This window comes from Astatotilapia calliptera, chromosome 20 (genome assembly GCF_900246225.1).
Source record: "Astatotilapia calliptera chromosome 20, fAstCal1.2, whole genome shotgun sequence".
Lineage (NCBI taxonomy): Eukaryota > Metazoa > Chordata > Actinopteri > Cichliformes > Cichlidae > Astatotilapia > Astatotilapia calliptera.
Window position 1 is genome coordinate 10,803,441 of NC_039321.1, and position 22,231 is coordinate 10,825,671.

Here is a 22,231-nt window from a genome sequence, read left to right on the forward strand (position 1 = left end):
TGACAATAAGTATCCTTGTAATACTTGTGGATCACAGTGACACATAGTGATTAGGCATATGATTTACAAATGCCCAGTTTTAGAGCTGTGAGCTATAAGCAATGCAAAGTTTAAAAAATATATATATATAAGCAAAACCCTAACTTCAAAGTTTGAAATATGTAAGATGTGTGAATTCTTTAAAAAACTAGAAGGTATCTAAAAATGCCTCAACTGAACCTGAGCCTGCCAGGGCCAGAAGGCATGTATGCTAAGCTAATGTTAAATGTGGAACAAGGCCAAGCAGGCTGTCAGATAAATGTGTGCAGGGGACTCGGAGAGCCCCACTATTATTGGACCTTGGATCTGCCTCCACCACTCCACCATTTAGCTAGCAGGTACTTACCAGCCTCATCAATACAGCAGCCATACACTGAGTATCACAACACGCTGAGGTTTAAACTGAGCCCGGGCTTTGACCCACCATATGACAAACAGATACAGAAGCAGAAACTAACATTACAGCATCTGTATGTTACAAAAAGCGGAAATGCAGTCTGCATGCAGTAGGAAGCAAAGACAGGGATCAGGCCAGTAATTGCAGATATGGAAAAAGCAGGCATCCTAGTGAAGACAACAAAAGCAACCTGTAATACTCCGATTTTCCCAGTGAAAAAAGCAGACACAGAAAAATATCGTCTAGTTCATGATCTTAGAGCAATAAACGAGGTAACAGAACAAATTCTACCTGTGGTAGCAAATCCACACACAACTTTAAATCAAGTGACACCAAAAGAACAATGGTTCTCAGTTATAGATCTTTCAAACGCGTTTTTCTCTGTGCCATTACACCCAGATTCACAAAACCTGTTCGGATTCACTTTTGATAATGAAAAGTACACCTACACCAGACTGCCGCAGGGTTTTCAGAACAGCCCCACCCTGTATGCAGAGGCATTAAAGAAATCTATGTCATTATGCACGCTCCCTGCCACAGGTCAGTTTTTTCTATACGTTGATGATATTCTCGTTACAGGAGACACGCAACACTTAACAGAGCAGGGTCATAAAGTCTCACAACACAAGTTACAGTTGTGGGGCAAAGAGGTCACGTACCTCAGACATAAGCTTACAGGAGAAGGCAGAACACTGTTAGACAGCAGAAAACTAGCAGTGTAGAATGCCCCAAAACCACTCACAAAACAACAAATGATGAGTTATTTAGGTCTCTGCAATTTTTGCAGGTGCTGGATACCTGAATATGCTCTGTTAGCTGAACCATTGCAAAACTTAGTTTATGGAAAAAATCTAGCACTGAAAGATAAAATAGAATGGACACCACAAGCTGGTTTCGTTAACATCTTTGTAAGACGGTTCAGCGTTCAAAAATAGTCTCGGGCGAAACTGTGTAGGTTACGCTGTCACCACAGTAGACACAGTTTTAGAAGCAAAAGCCCTTACTTCCTCTTTTTCAGCACAGAGTGCAGAACTAACGGCTATCATACGTGCATGCTGCGCAAAGGTCAAGATATAAATATTCACACTGACAGTCAATATGTGTTGCACACCAAAAAAGATAATTCAGAAATTACTGAAGGCAATAACTTCGCAGACCAAGCCGCGAAGAAGGCCGCAGAGCAACCAATACAAATCAGCTGTGAAGTTTCAGACATTAAAGTCTGAAACTTCACAGCTGATACCACTTGATGTACTTAAAGAGGAACAGAAAGCCGCACCTATTGCAGAGCAAAAGAAATGGCTAACGTGTGGAGCAGAACTACACAATGACTTACTGACCTGTAATGGCAAACCAGTATTGCCAAAATCCCTACACAAGACAGCAGCATTAGCGACACACGGATTAACACGTGTGTCGACAGGGGGGAATGTCAGATATCCTCCCTAAGCACTTCACGGGAGACCTTTTTTCCACTGCCTCTCACTAGTGAGCCTATTAATAAGTCTATAAGAGAAACCACCCTAGCAGAGTGGATGACTAAGCTGTTTGAGAACCAACTGCCGAGTAATATCTCTCCAGTATCTTGCAGGTTGCAACCAGGTGATTGGATCCTGATTAAAGTGCTCCAGAGGAAAAATTGGAGTTCACCGAGGTGGGAAGGCCCGTACCAGGTCCTGCTCACAACACCAACCGCCTGCAAAATAGCAGAAAGACCATCTTGGATCCACCAAAGCCACTGCAAAAAAGTGAGTGACAACACAAGCATAGACGCCGGTTCCCCCGACTCCTAGGTGTTCTCCTGGTGGAGGAAAGGGTTGTTTGGGTATATCCCGCCCTTTTGTCTTCTCGCCAGTGGTCTACTCACCTGGAGCCCGGGTGTGCCTGGTCATCATGAAGAAACTTGTCCTCATAGTGGCTGGATACTCACCTGGAAAGACGAGGACCCACAGCATCGCCTGCAAAAGAAATGGTCATATGACAACTTACACCTAAAGGATATGGACAAAGAGCACAACCACCCCTGGCTGAACAATGCCGGGTACCGGTACGTCTACAACCGAGTACATACAGAAGACAACCACACTGGCTGCTACGTCTGTTCTCACCTCCCAACAACAGCAATGCAAGCCACCCTATATGGAAAATCACCCAGCCTTTCCGAAGCCCTATGTATATTCTACAAAGCCACCAGCAGAACATGTTCCCCCGAAGACATCTTCTTCTTCAAGGTTGAGTTAAAGAGACAAGTCACAAAACCCGACCTGCCACGGTGTAATGGAACACTGATCAACTATACAACTAATGAGGTAGTGTTCTGTACACCAGAGGTCTCAGACTGGAACTACAGCTGTGATGACCGATACTGGGTACACCTGAATGCAACCAATGACAAGGGAAAATCTTTCAATGTCAGGAGGGAACCAGGAATACAACATCCAATGTGTTTCACCTTCGCATACGGCAACAGAAAGCTGGGAATGAACCACAACTGCTCCCAGACTTTCCGAATGCCGCAGGACAGAAAGGCACGGATAAGCTTCCTGAATGGCACATATTGGGTGCAGGGTACAGCATGGGCATGTGGCTCAAAGACATACTTCACCATCCCACCCAACAGCACCGGACTCTGCGCCCCAATTTTAGTGTCAGACCACACATTCAGAGTATTCCATCAGGACCAACCAAGACGCAGGAGGAGCACTGATGACGTGCAACCGCATGACCCAATCTGGGGCAGTGATGTACCAGCGGAGTTCAAGTTGTGGACCACCAGACAGAAGGTCCTACACTAACTGTTCCCATGGATCGGGAATGGAAAAAACATGCTAAGAATTGAGACTCTTGACTACCAATTTGGACTTTTCCTGAACAGCTCAACAAGGATAAACAAGGCTCAGAATGGGGAAATCGACGCGATCAGAATAGTGGTTATGCAACACAGAGTCGCCCTGGACATGATTCTCGCTGAGAGAGGGGGCCTCTGTGTCTTATTCAACACCACTTGTTGCACCTAAATCCCGGACAACGTGCACTCTTTGACCATGACCACCGCCCTAGACAAGTTACGACAACTGAGTAATGCAGAGCAGCAAGACTATGTCACGAACACAGAGGACTGGCTGACCTGGCTGCTGAGCGGCAGCTGGAAGATCAAAGGACTTGTCTTGATAGGAGTTCTTCTTTTATTGCTTTGCATGTTCTCAACTTGCATTCTACCCTGTATCAGATCAATGATTGACAAAATGGTACAGGCCACAGTGATCACCTATGTTGGACTGCCACAAGAAGATGAACTGGACGAAGAGGATTTAGTATAGGAAAACACATACACATACTGAATGATGCTACAATTGAAAATGTTATAAGCAAGTGATTGTTGGCTGATAATAAAGTATGATTAAGTGTAAAATATTAACTTCAGGAGTGAAATATATTTACAACAGGAGGGAATGTTATAGAGTTTTTACTGTTTTTTATTTGATTATGCTTCAAATGTTATGTTCTGCTTATGTTCACATATTTCACCAGACACAATGTACCAACTCTGCAGAAACAGGAAGCTCACCCTGTGACATTATTAGCACACACACAAACTTCTTGAAACACACACACACACACAGCTTACACACTGACAGCATCAGGACCTGCATAACAGGAAATGTGACCATATTTACATATTGACAATGTAACCTATAAATAAAGAGCTGTGCCTCGCACTGGGTGTGATTGCTCTCTGAGTATTTCACCCGTGCAGCACGTTAAATATCTCGAGTGTCTCAGTGTTGTTTATTCACCTGACTGTTTGTTAACTGTAAATCTCTGACATTGTTCAAGGTTCAACATTGCAAGTGACCACTTCCCTAGATCCCTGATCATTTTACTAACATAAGTAAAGAGAAAAGCATCTAAATAGCCCAGCCTAATGGTTGTGTGCTAAATCAATGAATTAAATGTCAACTGTAAACATAACTGGCCCATAGCTGTGGAAATTGACTTGAATTCTTTAGTTTGTGGAGATCAACAGTAATTTAAAAAGAGCTAAATTTGTCCTGAGCCATCGTGTAAAAGTTTATCCCGACCTGTCTCGAATAGAGAATGTGTGGCGTATTTGGAAGCACAAAATGCCACAATGAAGACCCCGTACTGTTGCCCACCTTAAGACTTGTTTGCAGGAAGAATGGCGCAAAATTACACCTGAAACACTTCACTTGGTGTCTTCATTGCCTAAATATTTAAGTGTTGTATTAATACTGTGTCCAGTTTTTCTACATCATTTTTTTTGGTTCATGCATTAGGTGTCCAACTTTGTTCAATTCTGTTTATTCAACAGTACAAAATAATCACTGAAAAATTATTTGTTGCTAGCTGTAATCAGTCTGCCTCTCCTTTTACTCTTTCAAACCAATTTTTTCTTCAGCTTTCTGCAGTTTCTTCACCTGATTAAATGGCTATGAAAATATTCTCCTGAGCATCTTTAAGTTGTGTCTGATTTCACAACAAAAAAGGAAACAGAAAACATGATGATCAGGAAGACTTGAGTATAAAACAAGAAATACTTGTAGAACAGTCACTCAAGGTCCGTTGTGTTGTGTTCATCCTGTGTTTCCAGTCTTTAACTGCTATTTATGTTCATGCATTGGGCGTGTCCAACGTTGTTCAGACTTGTTTTACCAATTGTTTAAGCTCATACACGTGTTTTAAACGAGTCGTGTACACTTAACTTGATGCTTGGACTTACTGGGTATTTATGTATCAACATTTGTATATTTACTTCATCCTTCTCATATGAGAGTTTCATATTTTATTTGAACAAAATCAGTGGTTAATCAGTGGCTGTTGATCAATAGTCATGACAATTTGCATATTAATGATCAAGAAACTGACCTCACAGCCCATTGTTTAATCAGTGGGTTTGTTTCAGTCACTGTGCAAAGAATGAACAGAATGAACTTTTTGGGATTTACTCACCTGGATGACACCGAGACACTGATGGTTGTAGCAGTTTTTGATTTTCCATATAATATCAGCACCACACACTTTACTGATCCAGCACCTGGCATTCACTAGCTCTGGCCAAGATCTTGTAAGTGCACATCAGCCACAGATCACAGGAATATTGAAATTTTACAACAAAAACATGTTACAAAACACATGTGGTCTGATATATGTTATAAAGATTCTTCTCAACTTTGTGACTGCAGTGCACCTGGTTTGCTCGTAAGTTGGAGCACAACCATCTAAAGTGTGCCAAAAGCTTTTGTGGCTGTCCTGTGACACTGTCCAGCCTCTCTTCAACACAGTTCTTGTAATCTTTCATTTCCTACAAAGTTTACAAAGGTTTCTGGTGTCTCTAAACCTCAGCTGTGGCAAAAGGGCTAACAGCAAATGGACTTGATCTCTCTGAACAATAGTAATTATTACCTAAACTCCACTCCTCCAAGAGCACCACTATGGATCACTGAAAAATCACATAACAGAAATTTATAGCAATTTACATTGTAAGTCAGTTTCATAATGAGAGCTCGTGCTACCCGGCTCCATTAGGTTTTGCATTCTAGATGCTTTTTTCCAACACTAACCAGCAGGGATGAGTAGCATAGTGAAATCTATGCGATTTTTAAGAATATAGTATCTTTATAATAGTTCCCTCTTATGTTCCAAAAGCCGTTACTTTAAAATAACACACAACAAAGAGAAAAGTAACTTTATTTTGAATGGACCAGAAACCAACAGTAAACAAATCCAAAGAGGAAAAAGCAGAAAGATTATGTTATCCTTTGGTAAATTGTCATGTAGAGACCTGTTATATAATAAATAATGATTTTTCAAATCATAGCAGTAGCCTTTATCCAAACCATTGAGGCAAGTTGAGCTATATAGTCTGATTATAGTGAAAATGTGTGATAAATAGTTTAATCATCAAACTACTTTAGTTTGTCGATTTACCTGTTTTTAAATCTCTGCAGTAACTAGGGATGGGTATCGTTTAGGTTTTATCTGATACCGGTTCCAAATCGGTACTTTTGAAACGGTGCCGGTGCTTAAACGGTGCTCGAACCGGTGCTTAAAGAATGGAGAACACAAACTTTGTCCAAAAACCTCCCATGTTCAGCTGTTTTGTTTGTTTTTTGTAAAAAGATAACAATGTTAGCCTTTTCTGCAGCTATGGGGCATATATGGTATCACTCTTGGCTGGAAGCAGTGCTTAAACAATGGAAAAAAAAACAAACTTTGTCCAAAAACCTCTCATGTTTAACTGTTTTCCACTTTTTCTTTGGTCATTTTAGCCTTTTTGTCCAGGGTGAAGGGAGTATCTGCCATCAAACAAGAAGACAGCCGCATGTAGCTATGATGATGTTTGCTAGTTCACCTTACATGCATTAATGTAATAACGTGGTTAGCCTACTCAACGTAAATTACACACGAACAACATTTAGCTACTCACGCAGAGAAGAACGGCTGCTGCCATCAATATCCTCATCATTTCTGCTACACTGGCAGGGCTAGGGGCCAGGACTCTATTCTTCGGGTTTTTGGGGGATGTTGCTCCGGGTCCGATAACTGGCAACCCACCCAACGTGGACAGTGTGAGGTCTCGCAGCAAGCTATCAAATACGGCGCATTTCTCGGCTTTTAAAAAAAACCCGCTATGCGTCGCCAGGTGTTTCATCAGTTTCGAGGTGTTACCTCCTTTGACAGTATCACAGTATCAGCTTAAAGCACTTGTTGCTGCTGAGTTTGCATATTTTGCTGTGAAGTACAACCAGACTTTTGACCGCTTCGCCTTGGACATTTTTAATCTGTAGCTCTGCTCTAACTGAACGTACGTACCTGGCCCCGCCTACTATCCTGGGAAACGTAAAATGATTGGCTAGAAGTGTATCACAGCTCAGGAAAAAAAAAGCACCGAAATAAAGCACCGAAATGTGCGCTGCTTTTCGGTCTGGTTACTACCGTTTATGTCAGAACCGGTGCCATCATGGCACCGGACACCGGTACCCATCCCTAGCAGTAACACAAAAAACCTAATTTCTCAGTGTTTCCCATCTTCATTTCATGGAGTTGCTCTGTCTCGATCCTGTATATATAAAAGGACACAGACAAGTTCATTAGTACAACCAAAAGGTCAAAAGTGTAATGCTAACTCGAGGCTCTGACAGGATATGCAGGTTTAACTGCAGCTTTCTTCTTTATGTTCTCATCATATTGCTTGTAACATGGTAATGCCTGTCACTGCCATCAAACAGAACAAAGTGTTACCTCAGTTAGAAAGTCATTTTCGTGACACCAGCTTTGAAAGCAGAACTTAGCATCTCTCAGACTCGCTGAGTTCTTACAGTAAACTCTGAGGATCTTCTCAGCAAAGCACACTGGGAGAAGCTTGGACACCTGACAACAAGGACAGTAACATAAAAGCTGTTTTACAGAGACATCTACAGAAAGAACACACAGCTCATGCAAAGACATGCAGTAGTTCTGACCTGTTCTCTGGAAATCTTGAATGCTTCAGTAGGATTAGCCTTAGTGTAGAAATATGTGGTATTGATGGGGTCCTTGTTTTTCATCCCATAGTCCAAAGTGACAACCTAAACGAGCAGTGTTCACATGTACATTATGACTCAGTCGAGGTTGGCAACACAATTTAGCTAAAAAAAAAAAAACAAAAGCCAAGATTTTAAGAATTAATTACTGAGTATAATTAGAATAAAAACTCACTATAATTTCAAAGTTGTCTTTTGGAATGACTTTAACCAGTTCATTTTCCAAGCTGTCCTTCATCTTCTGACAGATGGAGGAAAGAACATGTGCTGTCATTGTGTTATCATTGTTTTGCTGATCTCTTTTTATGATCACTTTTCACTCTTACTTTTATTTCCTCTTGGTCTTCTTTCTTGAGCTGAGAAAGGGAGAGAAGAGTCACATCATCTCTCTTTTTTAGCGCACTCACACACAACAAATATTGTAATCAACTTTATTTTTTACAGCAATAAAATAAAATGCAGGTTAAACTGAGCTAATAAGCTATTATGTAGGTGACTATGAATGACTCACTTAGGATTTAAATGGTTTCAAAATGGTATCAAGATCAGCTACGATGAATTCAGTTTAACTCTGTCTCAAATATTGAGAACATCGGGCAGTACAGTGGCGTGGTGATTAGCACTGTTCCCTCACACCAAGAAGGTCCTGAGTTCAACTTCGCATCTGGCCAGGACCTTTCTGTGTGGAGTTTAATGTTCTTTTGGAGGTTTTCTCCAGGTACTCCAGCTTCCTCCCACAGTCTAATGACATGTAAGTAGTGGGGTTAGGTTAAGTGGGGAATCTAAATTGCCCGCAGGTGGGTATGGTTGTCTGTCTCCCTGCATAAGCCCTGCGTCAGGCTGGCTCACTGCTTTTGGCTAGTTTTGCTTTTGGCAAGGGTCAGTGTCACTACTGGAAGACTGATGCAATACATGTTCCCTACAGAGGCTGTCCAAATCTTCCAGAATGGCACATTAATACATGCCACTGCCAGATGTTCTTCTGTGTCTCCCAGTACAGTCTCAAGAGAATGGAGGAGAATCCAGGGCATTAACAGCAGTAACTCTAGGAGAGCAGGAAAGTGCCATAGAAGGTCCTGTCCAGAGCAGTATCTGCTCTTTTGCGCCACGCATTTGCCATTAAATACCAGAAATGACAAGTCTACCACTGGAACTCTGCACTTTTCACAGATGAGAGCTGAACACATAAAGGCTCACATTGGACAGCTGTGAAAGGGTCTGGAGAAGCCATGGAAAATGTGATGCTGCCTGTAACATTGTTTAGCATGACCAGTTTGAGGTTTTATAAGTGATGGTCTGGGGAGCCATATCCATGGAGAGACACACAAACCTCTACAGGTTATGCAACAGATCTTGGGTTGAAGTCCCACGCTTACAGGCCCTATGCTGGTGCATTGGGTCCTGGATTCCTCCTGGTGCATGACAATATCAGTCCTGATGTGGTGGGAGTATGCAGGCAGTTCCCGGAGGACAATTTCCATTTATTTTACGGCTAGATACTAGCCTGTACAGGCCTTTGCACATCTACAGTAATTTCCTGCCTTTTTTCTAATGTAAATCTTACAGAAGCTTTTTAGTTCAAACTCTCAATGTACACCTGGTAGTCTGTTGGGATCGAGTTTGAATTATGTTCATACCATAAACGAACCTTCTCCAAAAGCCCCTTTTTATTAGTACCTAATTGGATCTACTCGCCACAGTTTTCAGGGTTTTCTATTAGGTCATAGTACCTTGTACCAGGTACTAAAACAGCGCCTGCTCAGTCAGAGTTCAAAGCGATCTGAGCAGGTACTAAAATGTGATGTGGTCAGACCTCATGCCACCAACTGACTGGTCAGTGGTGTCACTCAATGAGTCATGAGATCATCTGATGGGGCCACACCTGAAAACAATAAAAATAAACTAACAGATGCAGCAAAATGTGTCAAACTAACCACCATGTTAGCTGCTGCCCCAGCTGTGAAGAGGTGGGGAAGAGAAGAGCAGTGATGAGAATAACAGCATTTTTCAGTAACTAGTAATCTAACTCATTACTATTTCTACTGTTAGAATGCTGTTACCGTTACTAAAAAGAAAATGCTGCACGGACACATTACTATTTGTAAACACACAGACAGTTGAAGCTGTCTACAGCTTACCTACAATGTAGCTTGCCATCGCCAGTGTGTGAATGTGTGTGTGAATGGGTGAATGACTGAATGTAGTGTAAAGCGCTTTGGGGTCCTATGGACTAGAAAAGCGCTATACAAATGCAGGCCATTTACCATTTACCTGGAGCGATGGGGGCGAAACAATTGCACAAGTGCTGCTGATTGGCTGAGAAAGAAAACTAGTAAACCATGGTAACATGACCAATTTAAGATGACATAGCAACAAGATGTCATGTGAACCCAAGACAAGCCTCAGTGTCCATTTTTGTGTTTAAAGTGAGGTATTCAGACTATATACCAATTTTTAAATTGTGTTGACAAGAACACGTAAAACCAGAGCCATGATAAAAAATGTTCGCATTTTTTTTTCCTGAATGCTATTGTCAAATTTACATCTAAGGACAGCGCTAGCAAGCACTCTCTGCTTATGACCAAACAAATATAAAATAAAAAACACCCCTTTCCTATTGGTGGAAAAATGTACCATGTCAACCAATCAAAAAAATCATATGGCAACATGGGGCATTTGTTGTTTAGGAAGAAGGGTAATTTTTTTAGAGTGACGGGAGCGAGAGAGAGTGAGAGTTTTGAGATGTGAGATTTGTGACATTTAATGTGTTTGGAGTGTGTAGTTAGTGTGTAGTTAGTGTGTAGTTGCTAGTTTTTTTGTGTGTGTGTGTCAGAACAATGAGGCGACTGGTGAATGTCACAGTTGCAGCTAAAAAGTCACCAGAGACAGATTACAGTGTAAATGTTGTCTCTAGGTGGAAAATGGGATGAGTGATACACCTCGTGCAGTCAGGCCAGCAGGTATCAGGTTTGAGATGATGTCTTCTGTCTTATAGTGGACAAAAAATATTTTTTGGAGTGGCACAAATAATTTGTATGGCATCTTATTTGATGCAGAACACCAGATTGTTCTGTAAATAGTTTGAAATGGCCATAAAAGAATCCCATGGCTGCAAATAGTTGCAAATAACTATTTGCAATAACTGTCGTTTGTTTATAAATTTACAATTTATATTTACATTTCAAGTTATGATCTGTTAAACATGTTTGTGGTTGTTACAGTAAAAAATATAACCTTTTCTACTCAGATCTTATGTTTTTTGTCTGATTTTAGATCAATTATGGTAATTGTGTCAAAATGAAAAACTAACTGTAAATTCAGAAATATGAGGTTGTGCTGAAAAGAATGATACCAAATGACAGCAAAGCAAGATAAATAGTTTTTAAAGGTGATATGCAGAGGTAGGTGGGCCAAAAAAGCCTGGGCCAAGTTTTTGTCCCAGTCCATCCCTGATTGCACACCTTGGTTTCACCCATAAACTGGTACAGGTCTCGAGACATGATCCTCTGCAGAATCATCCTTGCTTCCTCCAGAGGAGAGGGAGTGAATTCATTTGAACAAGAACAAGGGTGGAGTATTCTTTCAATCATTTGATCTGCAGAGTAAACAGACAAATAAAGTTAAGATCAGGTCAATTCAAGTAAACCAAAGAAACATTCACAAGTTCATCAGTAATGTCATATAAAGAAAGACACACAAAAAATTGATTAACATTAATAAACAAAACAAGCAAGCAAAGCATTAGTAATACTGCAGTATTAAATAAATAAATTTACAGTTTACTATAAACTAGTAGAGACGTATCCGTCATACTGAAGAATCAACCTGACATCATGGCAAATCCTGTAATAGTCACGCCAGTCAACAGTTTTTTTTTTCCATGCTGTGCATCTCCAAAGTGTGAAAAAAAAAACCCACAAATGCAGAAGTTGCAGTAAGTTGCAATAAACTGCAGTAACAGCAGAGTGAGATTTTTTTTTCAATTTCAAACCAACATGAAAATAATCATTGGTATTTTAAACAGATGTTGTTAATTCATTTACATACATATTAGCCACCTTCTTTAATAGTTTCTGAATAGAAAATGAAATGTATATAAAATATATATGAAATATATAAAATAATATATATAAATACGGTATATAAAATATATGAAATATAAAATGAAATATGTAGAGCATGTTTTCCACTACCTGTCAGCTTTGTGTAGGCTTCCATGTCAGTTTTAGCTTTGGAGAGACAGAACGTTGTCCCTCCTGAACCTTTAGTCAGGATGTACTGATCTGCTTTCAAGAGGGCGTCTTTGATCCTGGATAAAAAAAAAAGACCCAGTATATGACTTTATGGGAACTCTGTAGATGAAATAAATGTTGTCTTACAATAGAATTACACAGTTGGTACTTACATAATTTCTACACTCTTGGTCACTCTGTGCTGGTAGGCTCTTCTGTGGAGAGAGTTCCTTGTGTGGAACATGTCATACAGGTTTGCCACTTCCTGTTGAGACCATCGCCTATAGTTTAGTCACAGCCAATCAGATAATGAATTACTCATTAAAAACTGATAAAAAGCAGGGATCCACACCTTGTCTCTAGAGCAAATGTGCTTCCTCCCATTCACATCACACACCCTGGCAAACATGATGAAGCGTTGATGGTCAAAGTTGTTCCGGATGCCCAGGTGGTGGCAGTCCCTGAGATACGAGTGAGGAATTACATCAATTTAATTACATTTATTATGGTAAACCCTCCAAAACACCTTTAAGACTTGCTGTAGATAGAAATACTGAGTTTGTCATCAACACAAGTCCCACCTGGCAAAGTAGTCGAATTTGTCCACATCAATCCCATTTTGCTTGTTTGACACAATTTCATAGAGGAAGGATTTATTCTCATCTCGACCTTCATACGGCCACTGTGGAGACGACACCAGAATTGACGTTCGTGACAGCGATGATAACGAATGGTTTCATAATATTCAGACAGTAACTGGCCAGTACCTCAGCGTCATCAATCTTTAGAGGTTTAATCATCTCCTTGATAAATGTCAGGTCAGGTGGGAGTATCAGTCCATAACGCTCCATCTCTTGTGCCAGACTATTCGCCACCACCAGATGATCAAACATCTCTAAAGAGGCATCCTCATGCTGCAAGAGATACATTATTATTGTTTATATTAAGAACAGAATTCAAATGGTTGAAAGTTTAAAATGATCAGATACAACATACAGAATCAAATTTGAGCACATGACCATCTCTTAATAGAGGTAATTAGTGTCAGTATTCCAGTTTTAACCAGAGGTTCTCAACTTTTATGAGTCAGACATGACATAACAGTGGTATGGCTTCTTCTAGCAGAAAATGATGTTTGTTTGTTTGTGCTGATAATTGTTAACACTGTGTTGTTTCTATCATTTAGTGCCATGTGTACTTTATTTCCTCAAGATGGCATCTGACAGTGTTTTCAAATATATTTGATTTTTGTGGGTGGCCATTATGTCGCGTCTCACAGTAGAGAAAAAAAAAATTTTTCACGTACCTTCCAGTCTTTATGTTCTGGGTCTGCTTCGGGGTTGAACATTCCATCAAAAAGATGGGAAAAAGGTCCATGTCCTTCATGGAGAAACAAATGTAAAAAAAATAAAATAATAATTAAAGCCTCCTGTTATAGTTCTCACACACACACACACACACACACACACACACACTGACCATTTGCCTTTTTCATTTTACCAAGCATGTTTTATTTTACACTGGCTAGTATTATAAACTTGATGCTATTAGAGTGAAAGACGTGCAGCACTTACCCAGGTCATGACAGAGACCTGCAATTTGCACACAAAGGACGTCTCGTTCACTGATGTCGAGTTCTGGCTGTTTCAGCTTCAGAGTTTTTGCAAGTTCTCCTGCTAAGTGCCCCACCCTGTATCACCAAAAACCCCACACACACACACACACACACACTTCATCATGCAGCACTGAAAGAAAAGCATTACTAGTGTATCTGACTGTAAACAAGTGGACATACCCTATTGAGTGTTCAAAGCGGTTGTGCGATGCTCCTGGAAAAACGAAATAACCGCCCCCAAGCTGCTTTATGTTTCGTAGTCTCTGAAACTGAGGTGTGTCTATGATCTTGACAAGTAGTGGATGTAACTCGATGTGGCCATGGATGGGATCATTAAACACCTGTGTGAAGAGAAATGAACAAAAAATAGACAAACTTGGAGGGTTTTGGAGGACTTGGCCTCAGATTTTCGTTCAGCACTCACTTCTTGGTGAGTAAACACTGTCTCATGCTAGGTCAAATTTTCTGTCACCTTGCCTTTGACCAAGGCACTGGCAGCTGGCCAGCCTACTGACGTTATGTCTAAGGTGAGTTAAATATAAAGATTGTATTTCCCTAAAAAGATCATCAAATGATATCTTACATAGACAAATATACACATGATACACATATATTATGAATTCACATTTTTATGAAGTGCTAATCACAACAGTAAGTTAGACCACACACCAAAGACCATATTATAGAAGATACTTTCATGTTACGTCACCTTGTTTAAATCTTTGATGTTCAAGTGCTTCTCCATAGTGCTGTAAATGTTTAAATGACCAAAGATTACAGTTTTGCACAACATGCATTCTGGATATAAAAGGAAGCAGTCAATGAATGTAATTGTAATTTTTCAATACTGGTCAAGTATGAGAACTTACCAGTTCTTCCAGTTTTTTATTGAAGCTCTGACACTTCAGTTCTCTGAATTAAAGCACAGAACAAATAAACAACTTTTTAAGTTAAAAAATAAATCATAGAATCTATTTATAAACAAACATTTTCTAATCTTCTGACTCATCAAAGTAGCTGCCTTTAACAGATATAACAGTTGAATGTGTTTGTGCCCTTCTTTCTACATCAGAAGCCAAATATTCTTCAGAAATGTCTTCCTAACTGTTGCATAAATGTGTGGCTCTTCTGGGTTTCTTTGCTTCCACTCTTCCGTCCAGTTCATTCCAAACCAGCTCGATGTGGTTTAAGTCTGGAGACTGTGCTGGCCACTCCATGTTGTCAAGCTTGCCTTCTTGTTCTTTTTTCCTAAGATAGATCTGTAATAGCCTGGACTCGTGTTTTGGGTCATTATCTTGCTGTAGGATGAACCCCTGACCAACTAGGTGCATACCAGAGGCCACTGCAGAATGCTATGGTAGCCATTTTGGTTCAGGATGCCTCTCACTCTGTAAAAGTCACCTGTATCCAACAAAAACACCCAAACCATGCTTCCTCCTTAATGTTTGACATTTGATGCCACAAAGTAAGGAACCAACGTTTTGCCTAATCAACAGTGAGCAAAAATCCTGCATGATGAACCAAAGATTTCACATTTTGATTCATCAGTCCATAACACCTTCCATTATTCAGCAGTCCATTGGTGGCATTTCATGGCCCAGGCAAACCTTTTTTTTCATGTTTTGATGTCTAAGTAGACTTTTTTGCATTGATGTGTTTTTGTATTGATATAGACTAACCATGACAGAGACACACAACCATTAACTTCTTTATGAATTAGAAAAAAAGATGTTAAATCTTCTGATATGATTTTTCTCAAATACATTAGATTAGTGCTATCACTACAGGGGACAATTCTGCAGCCTAATTTGTTCTTGAGCTGCACGTTTACAAGGAAACAGGATGATGCTTTGCCTTCTTTTACTTTAAACGGACATCTCAGTTCAGTTCTATTCACTGACGCTGTATGCACATTTTTAGATTTGGTAGAAACTCATTCACTGCAAAGTGTCCTGTACGTATTTCATCTACTGGCAAGCATAAGCCCCTTAATTAAAATGATACTTTCAATCATACAATACAATTATTTTTGTTATCCAAAGATTTTCACATTCACATTTGACAAAAAAAAAAAAAAGTAGAAACAAATATTAAAGAAGTTAATTTATTTGCTTTATTTAAAAAAATCGTTTTCGTAATTGAATTTTATGTCTGATTAATTTCTGAATTCTCAGACTGGTCCAGTGTGCAGGCCAAAATATGGGTATAAAAACATGAATTCACTTTGACTTAGAGTCTTAAACAAGTTTTTCACAGATTTAAAAACAATATTTTTGCTTTATTGTTGACAGCTGGTCTAATAAATGTGTTAAGCACTGCAACAGTATGACATGTATTCAGTCTAATATACAAAACTACTTATAAAAACAACTTTGCACGATTCGGAGGTTTGATAAATTAATCTGGGAACACTCCTGTGAGTAAAGCTTTCATACAAACATGAAATCACTTAAAATACAAGAAAAGGTTATTTTATAAAGCCCACTGAGCCTGGACATAAACCCAAAGCTTCATGAGATTTTTTAAAAACAGGTATGAGATGAATAAACACCTTGAGAGAAAATATGAAACAAAGTTTGACTTACCAAATCTGCTTATGAACTAAACAATAGTAGTAAAGCACTCCGAGATCTCCCGAGTGACGACAAAGATTTTTTTCCTTTCAATGTGGAAACGTTCACGTGATCTCTTTTTTTTTGGGCTTTGTTTTGCTTTAGTCTGATGTCACTGAATGCGTTTCACATTCAGTCACCTTGCTTATTCTGTAATCGGGTGTCATTACACTGACTACAGTACTACTGACGCTGTGATAAAGCCCCGTGAATATGTCGAATCTTTCCAGCCAATTGCTTCGCCCAAACGCAGATCACACGAAGCCCCGTTCAACAGCTCATTTGGAAATACTGACATCTGCTGGTCATTCACTGTACAGCAGCCCTGCTGTGATATATCAGTGAGTATGTGAACGTGATCATGTATCAATTGCAGAATACCCTTATGAGAGGTGTGTGTGTGTGAGTGTGAGTGAGTGAGTGAGTGAGTGAGTGAGAGAGAGAGAGAGAGTGAGTGAGTGAGAGAGAGAGAGAGAGAGAGAGAGAGAGAGAAACTAGCCATCCTATTTGAGAAGATGTATGCTATCATTGGATGGTATTATGTCAAATGCTCACAAAATACTGATAATTTTAGCATTTTTAGTGGCTCCATAATGTGCTTGCAATCTCCTCGGAATCACCTCAGACCCAGATCATGTAAAACACTCCCTGTAATGTATTTTCAACAGCTTGAATCACATAATGAGGGAGTCTCGTTGTTTCAGAGAAAGGGGGCCTCGTTTGTCTTTGGTCAGATGACATTCTGAAGAACTACCTACACAGTTTAGGACAAAGAAAATTGTACACAATGGTTATCAAGAATGGGGTGCAAAAGAAAGGAGATGTGAAACCCTAAAGAAGCAAAATTGAGATTTCAGTGTTTCCTTTTTTGATCATCAAATTATCTTTTTATCCAGGGGATACATCATATGATGTTCAGCTGCACATTTGTGAGGTAAGAAAACTTTCTTTACCCCTGTTTACTTGCACTATGATCAGTGTAGAATGGATGTTTTCACAGCAGGTATGGACAGGCATATAATCACAGCTTCCAACAGTGTTTCAGTATTACTATTGTAATGGAGTATTCGTTTTAAAAATGCTGTTTTAAAAGAGACTTGAAAAAAGGTGATTTTAAGCATTCCACAATATCTTTTACAGAATTTGCATAACTTAAAGCACATTATGTCAGTTTGTTTTAAGAAGCAGGGTTGTAGCCATTTCATTATGATGTCACTCTCAAAGATCACAGAGCAGATCACACAGCATTTGTAGCAGGGGCGATTCTAGAATCAGAGCTTTGGGGGTGTTGAGCATCCAGAGAGCTGCCCAGCCAGGCAAGATAAACCTGTCTCTGTCAGTCCCTGCATCCTTAAATGTTGTCCCGAGTTCTCTCTGACTGTCACTTTGGTGCATTTAAACCCCTCTTCCTCTGATCTGTGTTGAGCTTTTGGAGCAGGTGAGTAAGTGACGGAAGTGACGGACAAGGTAAGCGACTCATGTTGTAACTCTCAATTTTAAATACACGTAGACATTGAGGGCTAGCAGGAGGGACCATGCGCTTACCTGCTGCTCTCTGGCAGGTAGCTCCATGCCCTCCTGGGTTTTAAATGCACCTTAGAACACACATGCATCAACATTACAATGAGCGGGTGGAGGGAGGTTTGGAGTCTTCTCTCACCCCCGTTCTCTGCGACCTGCTGGAGCAGGGGGGCTAGGAGGAGGAGTTGGCCGTCCGACTGCGGTCTGGAGTGTGGAGCCTTCCTGCTGCTGCGGAGTCGGGGCGGTCTGCCTCCCCCCACCGCAGGGAAAAGGGAAACACCACCTGGGTCTGGGTGCAGTTCCCCCCTCCAGGGGCGAGGGCACCTAGACCCGGTTTGTAGAGTACGCTTGGGGAGTGTGATCGTGTGTACAACGTCTCTTTATGTCTGTCTCCACGTTGGTTGAGTGTGGAGTAAGTGCATATGAGAGCATGAGGGTGGGAATGGATGTTTGTATCTGTGTGTGTCTGTATGTCTGTGTCTATATGTCAGGTTGGGTGTCAGGCGCCACCTCTCTGGGGACATCTCAGGCCCTCCAAGGTTTGGAGGCCTATCTCCCCCTACCACCACTTCCCCTGCCAGTGGCAGACCCCCTCAGACATCGGTGCGTTGGTGGTTCTTTGTGTCCGGGGATGGGCGTCCAGGTACACACCGGCTCACTCCTTGGCGGCCGCTTATCGGGGCCTGGAGCCTGGGGCTCGCTCGGGCCACTTCGGAGGTGGGGTGCCCCCGGCCTCTCGGCCTGGGGCTCGGTCACTCAGGCGCAGCTGGCTGCCGGCGGAGCTCACGGGCGCGTCACTGCAACTCCCGCTGGCTTCTGCTCCGCGGCTGCTGAGTGAGCCCTCATCTGGGACTCTCCTCAGCTCTTTCCGGGACAGTGGCGCAGCTGCCCCTCTGTTGGTCTTCCTTGGTCTCTTGTGTTCTGGGGGCCTCTGGATGTCTGGAGTTTTGATCTCCTCCATACCTGCTTCACGCCCTGGAGGACGGGGCTGTGGCCCCCCCCACACCCTCTAGCAGATTATTACATGAAGGAACCTTTTAAAAAAACAAAAAACAAGCGCGTCCATGCTCACAGGTGTACACACGGGTGATCACACCCACAAACTACACCCTTTTTGGCTCCTACCTCAAAGCACACTGTGTTCTGTTGATCTTATGTGCTGCACAATAATGTTTAACATTTAGTATTTACTGTCATATTCCCATATATCATTGTGATGTTGTTTATTCTATTACTCTTGTTCTCTTCTGCTTGCTTTCTTTTTTCTCTCTCAGCAGGTGATCCAGGTGATTGATATATGCATTTTTTTTCTCTGCCCGTTCTGTTGGTTTTTGTCTTTTGCCCTTCTCCCCCGTCCCTCTTCTCAGCTGTTTCTCTTTCCCTCTTTCTTTCTCCCCTTCTTTCCCCCAGTCAAGTCTGTCCCGTATTAAGAGAAAAGAAAAAGAAGAAAAGAAAAAAAAAAAAAAAAAAAAAAAGGAATTCATTTCACGTTGAAATACCTGGAGAATTCAACTCTCCTGCGCTCTGTGAATGAAAGTCTCTGCAGTTTAACAAACCAGAGCTGACACTGCCATCCTGTCGTCTCATTAACTGACTCTGATAATGTAACCAGAAGGCCTCAACTTCCGTTCATCAGTGATAGCAGTGTTATTGATTATGTAATTATGTCATCCTCATTTCTCCCTTATGTGGTAGATTTTGAAGTTGATATTTTTGGATATATTGTCATCTTATAAGCATTGTCCTATCTGTTTTGAGCTTACAAATGAAGTGCCAGTAAGGAAAAAATAAATTTAAAGAATAATGAGGGCCAGACTAGACAAAAGATTTTCTTGATAGTCTACATCAGAGGTTAATTAGCAATGCATTCAATTAATTGGATGCAACTGAGGATATGATTGTTAACCAAGAAAAAATGGATTCAGTAGTAACAAAGCTTGAAGATGTATATAAAATTGCAGAGGTTTGATTTGGTATGTTGAAAGAAAAAAGAAAACAAAAAAAACCCCTCTTCCTCCCTGTCCTCATCGTCTGTTGTATTCATCTCCATTATCAGTCATCATAATTTTACCATCTGTGTAATTTTGCAAATTTCTTTATTAAATCATAAGATTCTTAAATTCATCAAGTCTCTCTGTGCCTGGGTCCTCGTCACAAAACATGACATCACTGTTTTGTACATTTTAACACAATTGAATCCCCACATTTGTGAAAGAAAAGCCTGTAACAAAACCATCAAATCTGATCAAGGTTATTTAAATGCTGCAAAAGAAGAATGGGTTCGAATAAAAAATAAAAATAATACATACCCTAACCTTAATTACTGCGGGAGAATAATGAATGATGCTCATAGTGAGTAAGAAGTAAACTGAGTGCATTTTTTGGACAGAGATTCACTTTTAATGTGTATGTATAATATAATACATATACATAAAAAAAAAAACACTCCCGAAACAGAATTGTTATAAATAAATTATTACATAATATTTAAAAAAAACTAAAAATGGAGGCAACTTTGCCTGTGGTAGAATGTATACAATGTATGCAGATACTAATTTTACTAATTTAATAATACTAATTTTCTGTTGTAAGATTTACAAGTTTCATTCTTTCATAGTGGTACTTAGGAGAGCTTGACATTTTATCAGGTGGTACACACTGTAAAAAGTTTGAGAAACACTGATAAGTGTATGTGTGCTTTTGGAAAACATTTAAAGCTGCTGTACAGAATCTTTGAAACAAGCTTAAAACATTTTTAGAATATAAACAGAGCACTCTGCTTCTCTTTACAGCTCCTCCCGTACGTACTGCGGCAGTCATACAGACAACTGGACAGTCCAAAAGTTGGTCTACCTATTACTGGCTGAGGTTTTAGTAGAGTTGTGGCTGAACCACATAAAAATATATCATTAATTTTAATCTCCCCACTCAGTTATAATGTTATGTTGGAATGTTGTTAAAGAGGGTCAAAATGTTTCAACCCAGTTTGTTTTGCAGATTCTGTATAGCAGCTTTAATATAGGGAGAACACAACTTCCAGAAAATTAGTTTTTTTCCTCTTTGTCAGTTTAACAGTTTGTTGTGCCTGATTCTTCCTGACCTTGCCCTTTCTCCTCACGTTCCCTCTTTCCTCTCTCCCTCTTTGGACTGACAATCATACACAAATAGATTAATTTTCATCTAATTGAATACAAATTAATATGAAAAAATACTATTAAGATCACTAATAAAAAAAAAGTCCTCTCAGTGTAGGCCTACTTTCAACCAAAAGGCAAATAACCAAACCACATGAACATCTAATAAAAGATAAACATTGAAACACTGATCCAACATTATTCTTGGTTAACGGATCATTTGATTTTACACTTTTACCTGAATGTGTCTTTTTGAAAAGAAAAAAAAAAAAAACTTCCTCATATCCATTATGAACCTGGCTGTCTCTCTGTACACACACACACACACACACACACACACACACACACACACCAGGAGTTATAAGGTTAATGGGCATCCAGTCAGTTAGCTAGTTAGTATCCATTTAAAACAGTACAATGGTAATAACTTTAGGCTACGGAAAATTTAAAGTTTTAGATTTTTAAATAGGCTGTATACATTTCAATGGGAGCAACAGGACGGTGAAATGTCGCTGAATTTACTACAGAGCAGGACGGATTGTAGGGTAGCAAACATTGTCGGAAAACACGCTTTCAACACTGCAGGTTACCTGGGTGTAATGTTTTTCAGCTAAAAAGAAACATGGTCTGACTCCTACCCAACTATATAAAGAGTAACTGAAGGTTAAATGCAGCTAATATGTCCTGTTTTAAGCCAGGCACTTACACCTCCGCTCCGCTGTGTCTCAGCCACCATGGCTCTGGCAGCAAGAGCGCTAGAGCCAGAGCAGGGGAGAGCTGGAACAAACCATTTTGGGACGGAGGGGGGGGGGGGGGGGGGGTTCTATACTTTTGTTAAAATGTTACGTCTCAAACAAGTACAGTACTGTATGCTTTTTTTTTTTTTTTTTTTTTAATTAGTGTGTCACACAAACGGCAAATATTGTCAAAAAAGTAAGAAATCTTTTGGGGTGCTTTGATTCAAATTTCCATTCTATGTTCTAGTTTCCCTCAGCATGTATCACCTGGACAGTCACACCAGTGAAGCTTAAGACCCTTAATGAACCGAACATCAACTCAAAATAAGCACAGATATGCAATGTGTATAAAATACTTCTGACCGTACTTGTAATAAAAGTTAACATAATGGAAGGATCC

The 22,231-nt window shown here is 40.2% G+C and overlaps 1 protein-coding gene across 1 annotated transcript; it reads right to left on the reverse strand.

Annotated features, from left to right (window-relative positions):
• Positions 1-7,413: 7,413 nt before the first annotated feature.
• Positions 7,414-16,508, reverse strand: LOC113013855 (deoxynucleoside triphosphate triphosphohydrolase SAMHD1-like). Its single transcript, XM_026155061.1, has 17 exons — positions 16,413-16,508; positions 14,697-14,739; positions 14,537-14,576; positions 14,008-14,168; positions 13,787-13,902; positions 13,519-13,592; positions 12,980-13,126; positions 12,794-12,894; positions 12,565-12,673; positions 12,386-12,477; positions 12,174-12,289; positions 11,442-11,575; positions 8,307-8,336; positions 8,156-8,221; positions 7,921-8,025; positions 7,700-7,828; positions 7,414-7,517 (listed from the first exon to the last, which is right to left on the reverse strand). Exons 3-17 carry the CDS (start codon positions 14,570-14,572, stop codon positions 7,494-7,496), a joined length of 1,440 nt encoding a protein of 479 aa, XP_026010846.1. The 5' UTR covers positions 14,573-14,576; positions 14,697-14,739; positions 16,413-16,508; the 3' UTR covers positions 7,414-7,493.
• Between the last annotated feature and the right edge of the window lie 5,723 nt (positions 16,509-22,231).

Coding starts and splice junctions, on each gene's coding strand:
- LOC113013855 (XM_026155061.1), bottom strand. CDS start 14,572: ATGGAGAAGCACTTGAACATCAAAGATTTAAACAAG. Junction 12,290..12,385: donor ACCAAGAGTGTAGAAATTAT/GTAAGTACCAAC, acceptor TTTTTTATCCAG/GATCAAAGACGCCCTCTTGA. Junction 11,576..12,173: donor AGCCTACACAAAGCTGACAG/GTAGTGGAAAAC, acceptor TTTACTCTGCAG/ATCAAATGATTGAAAGAATA.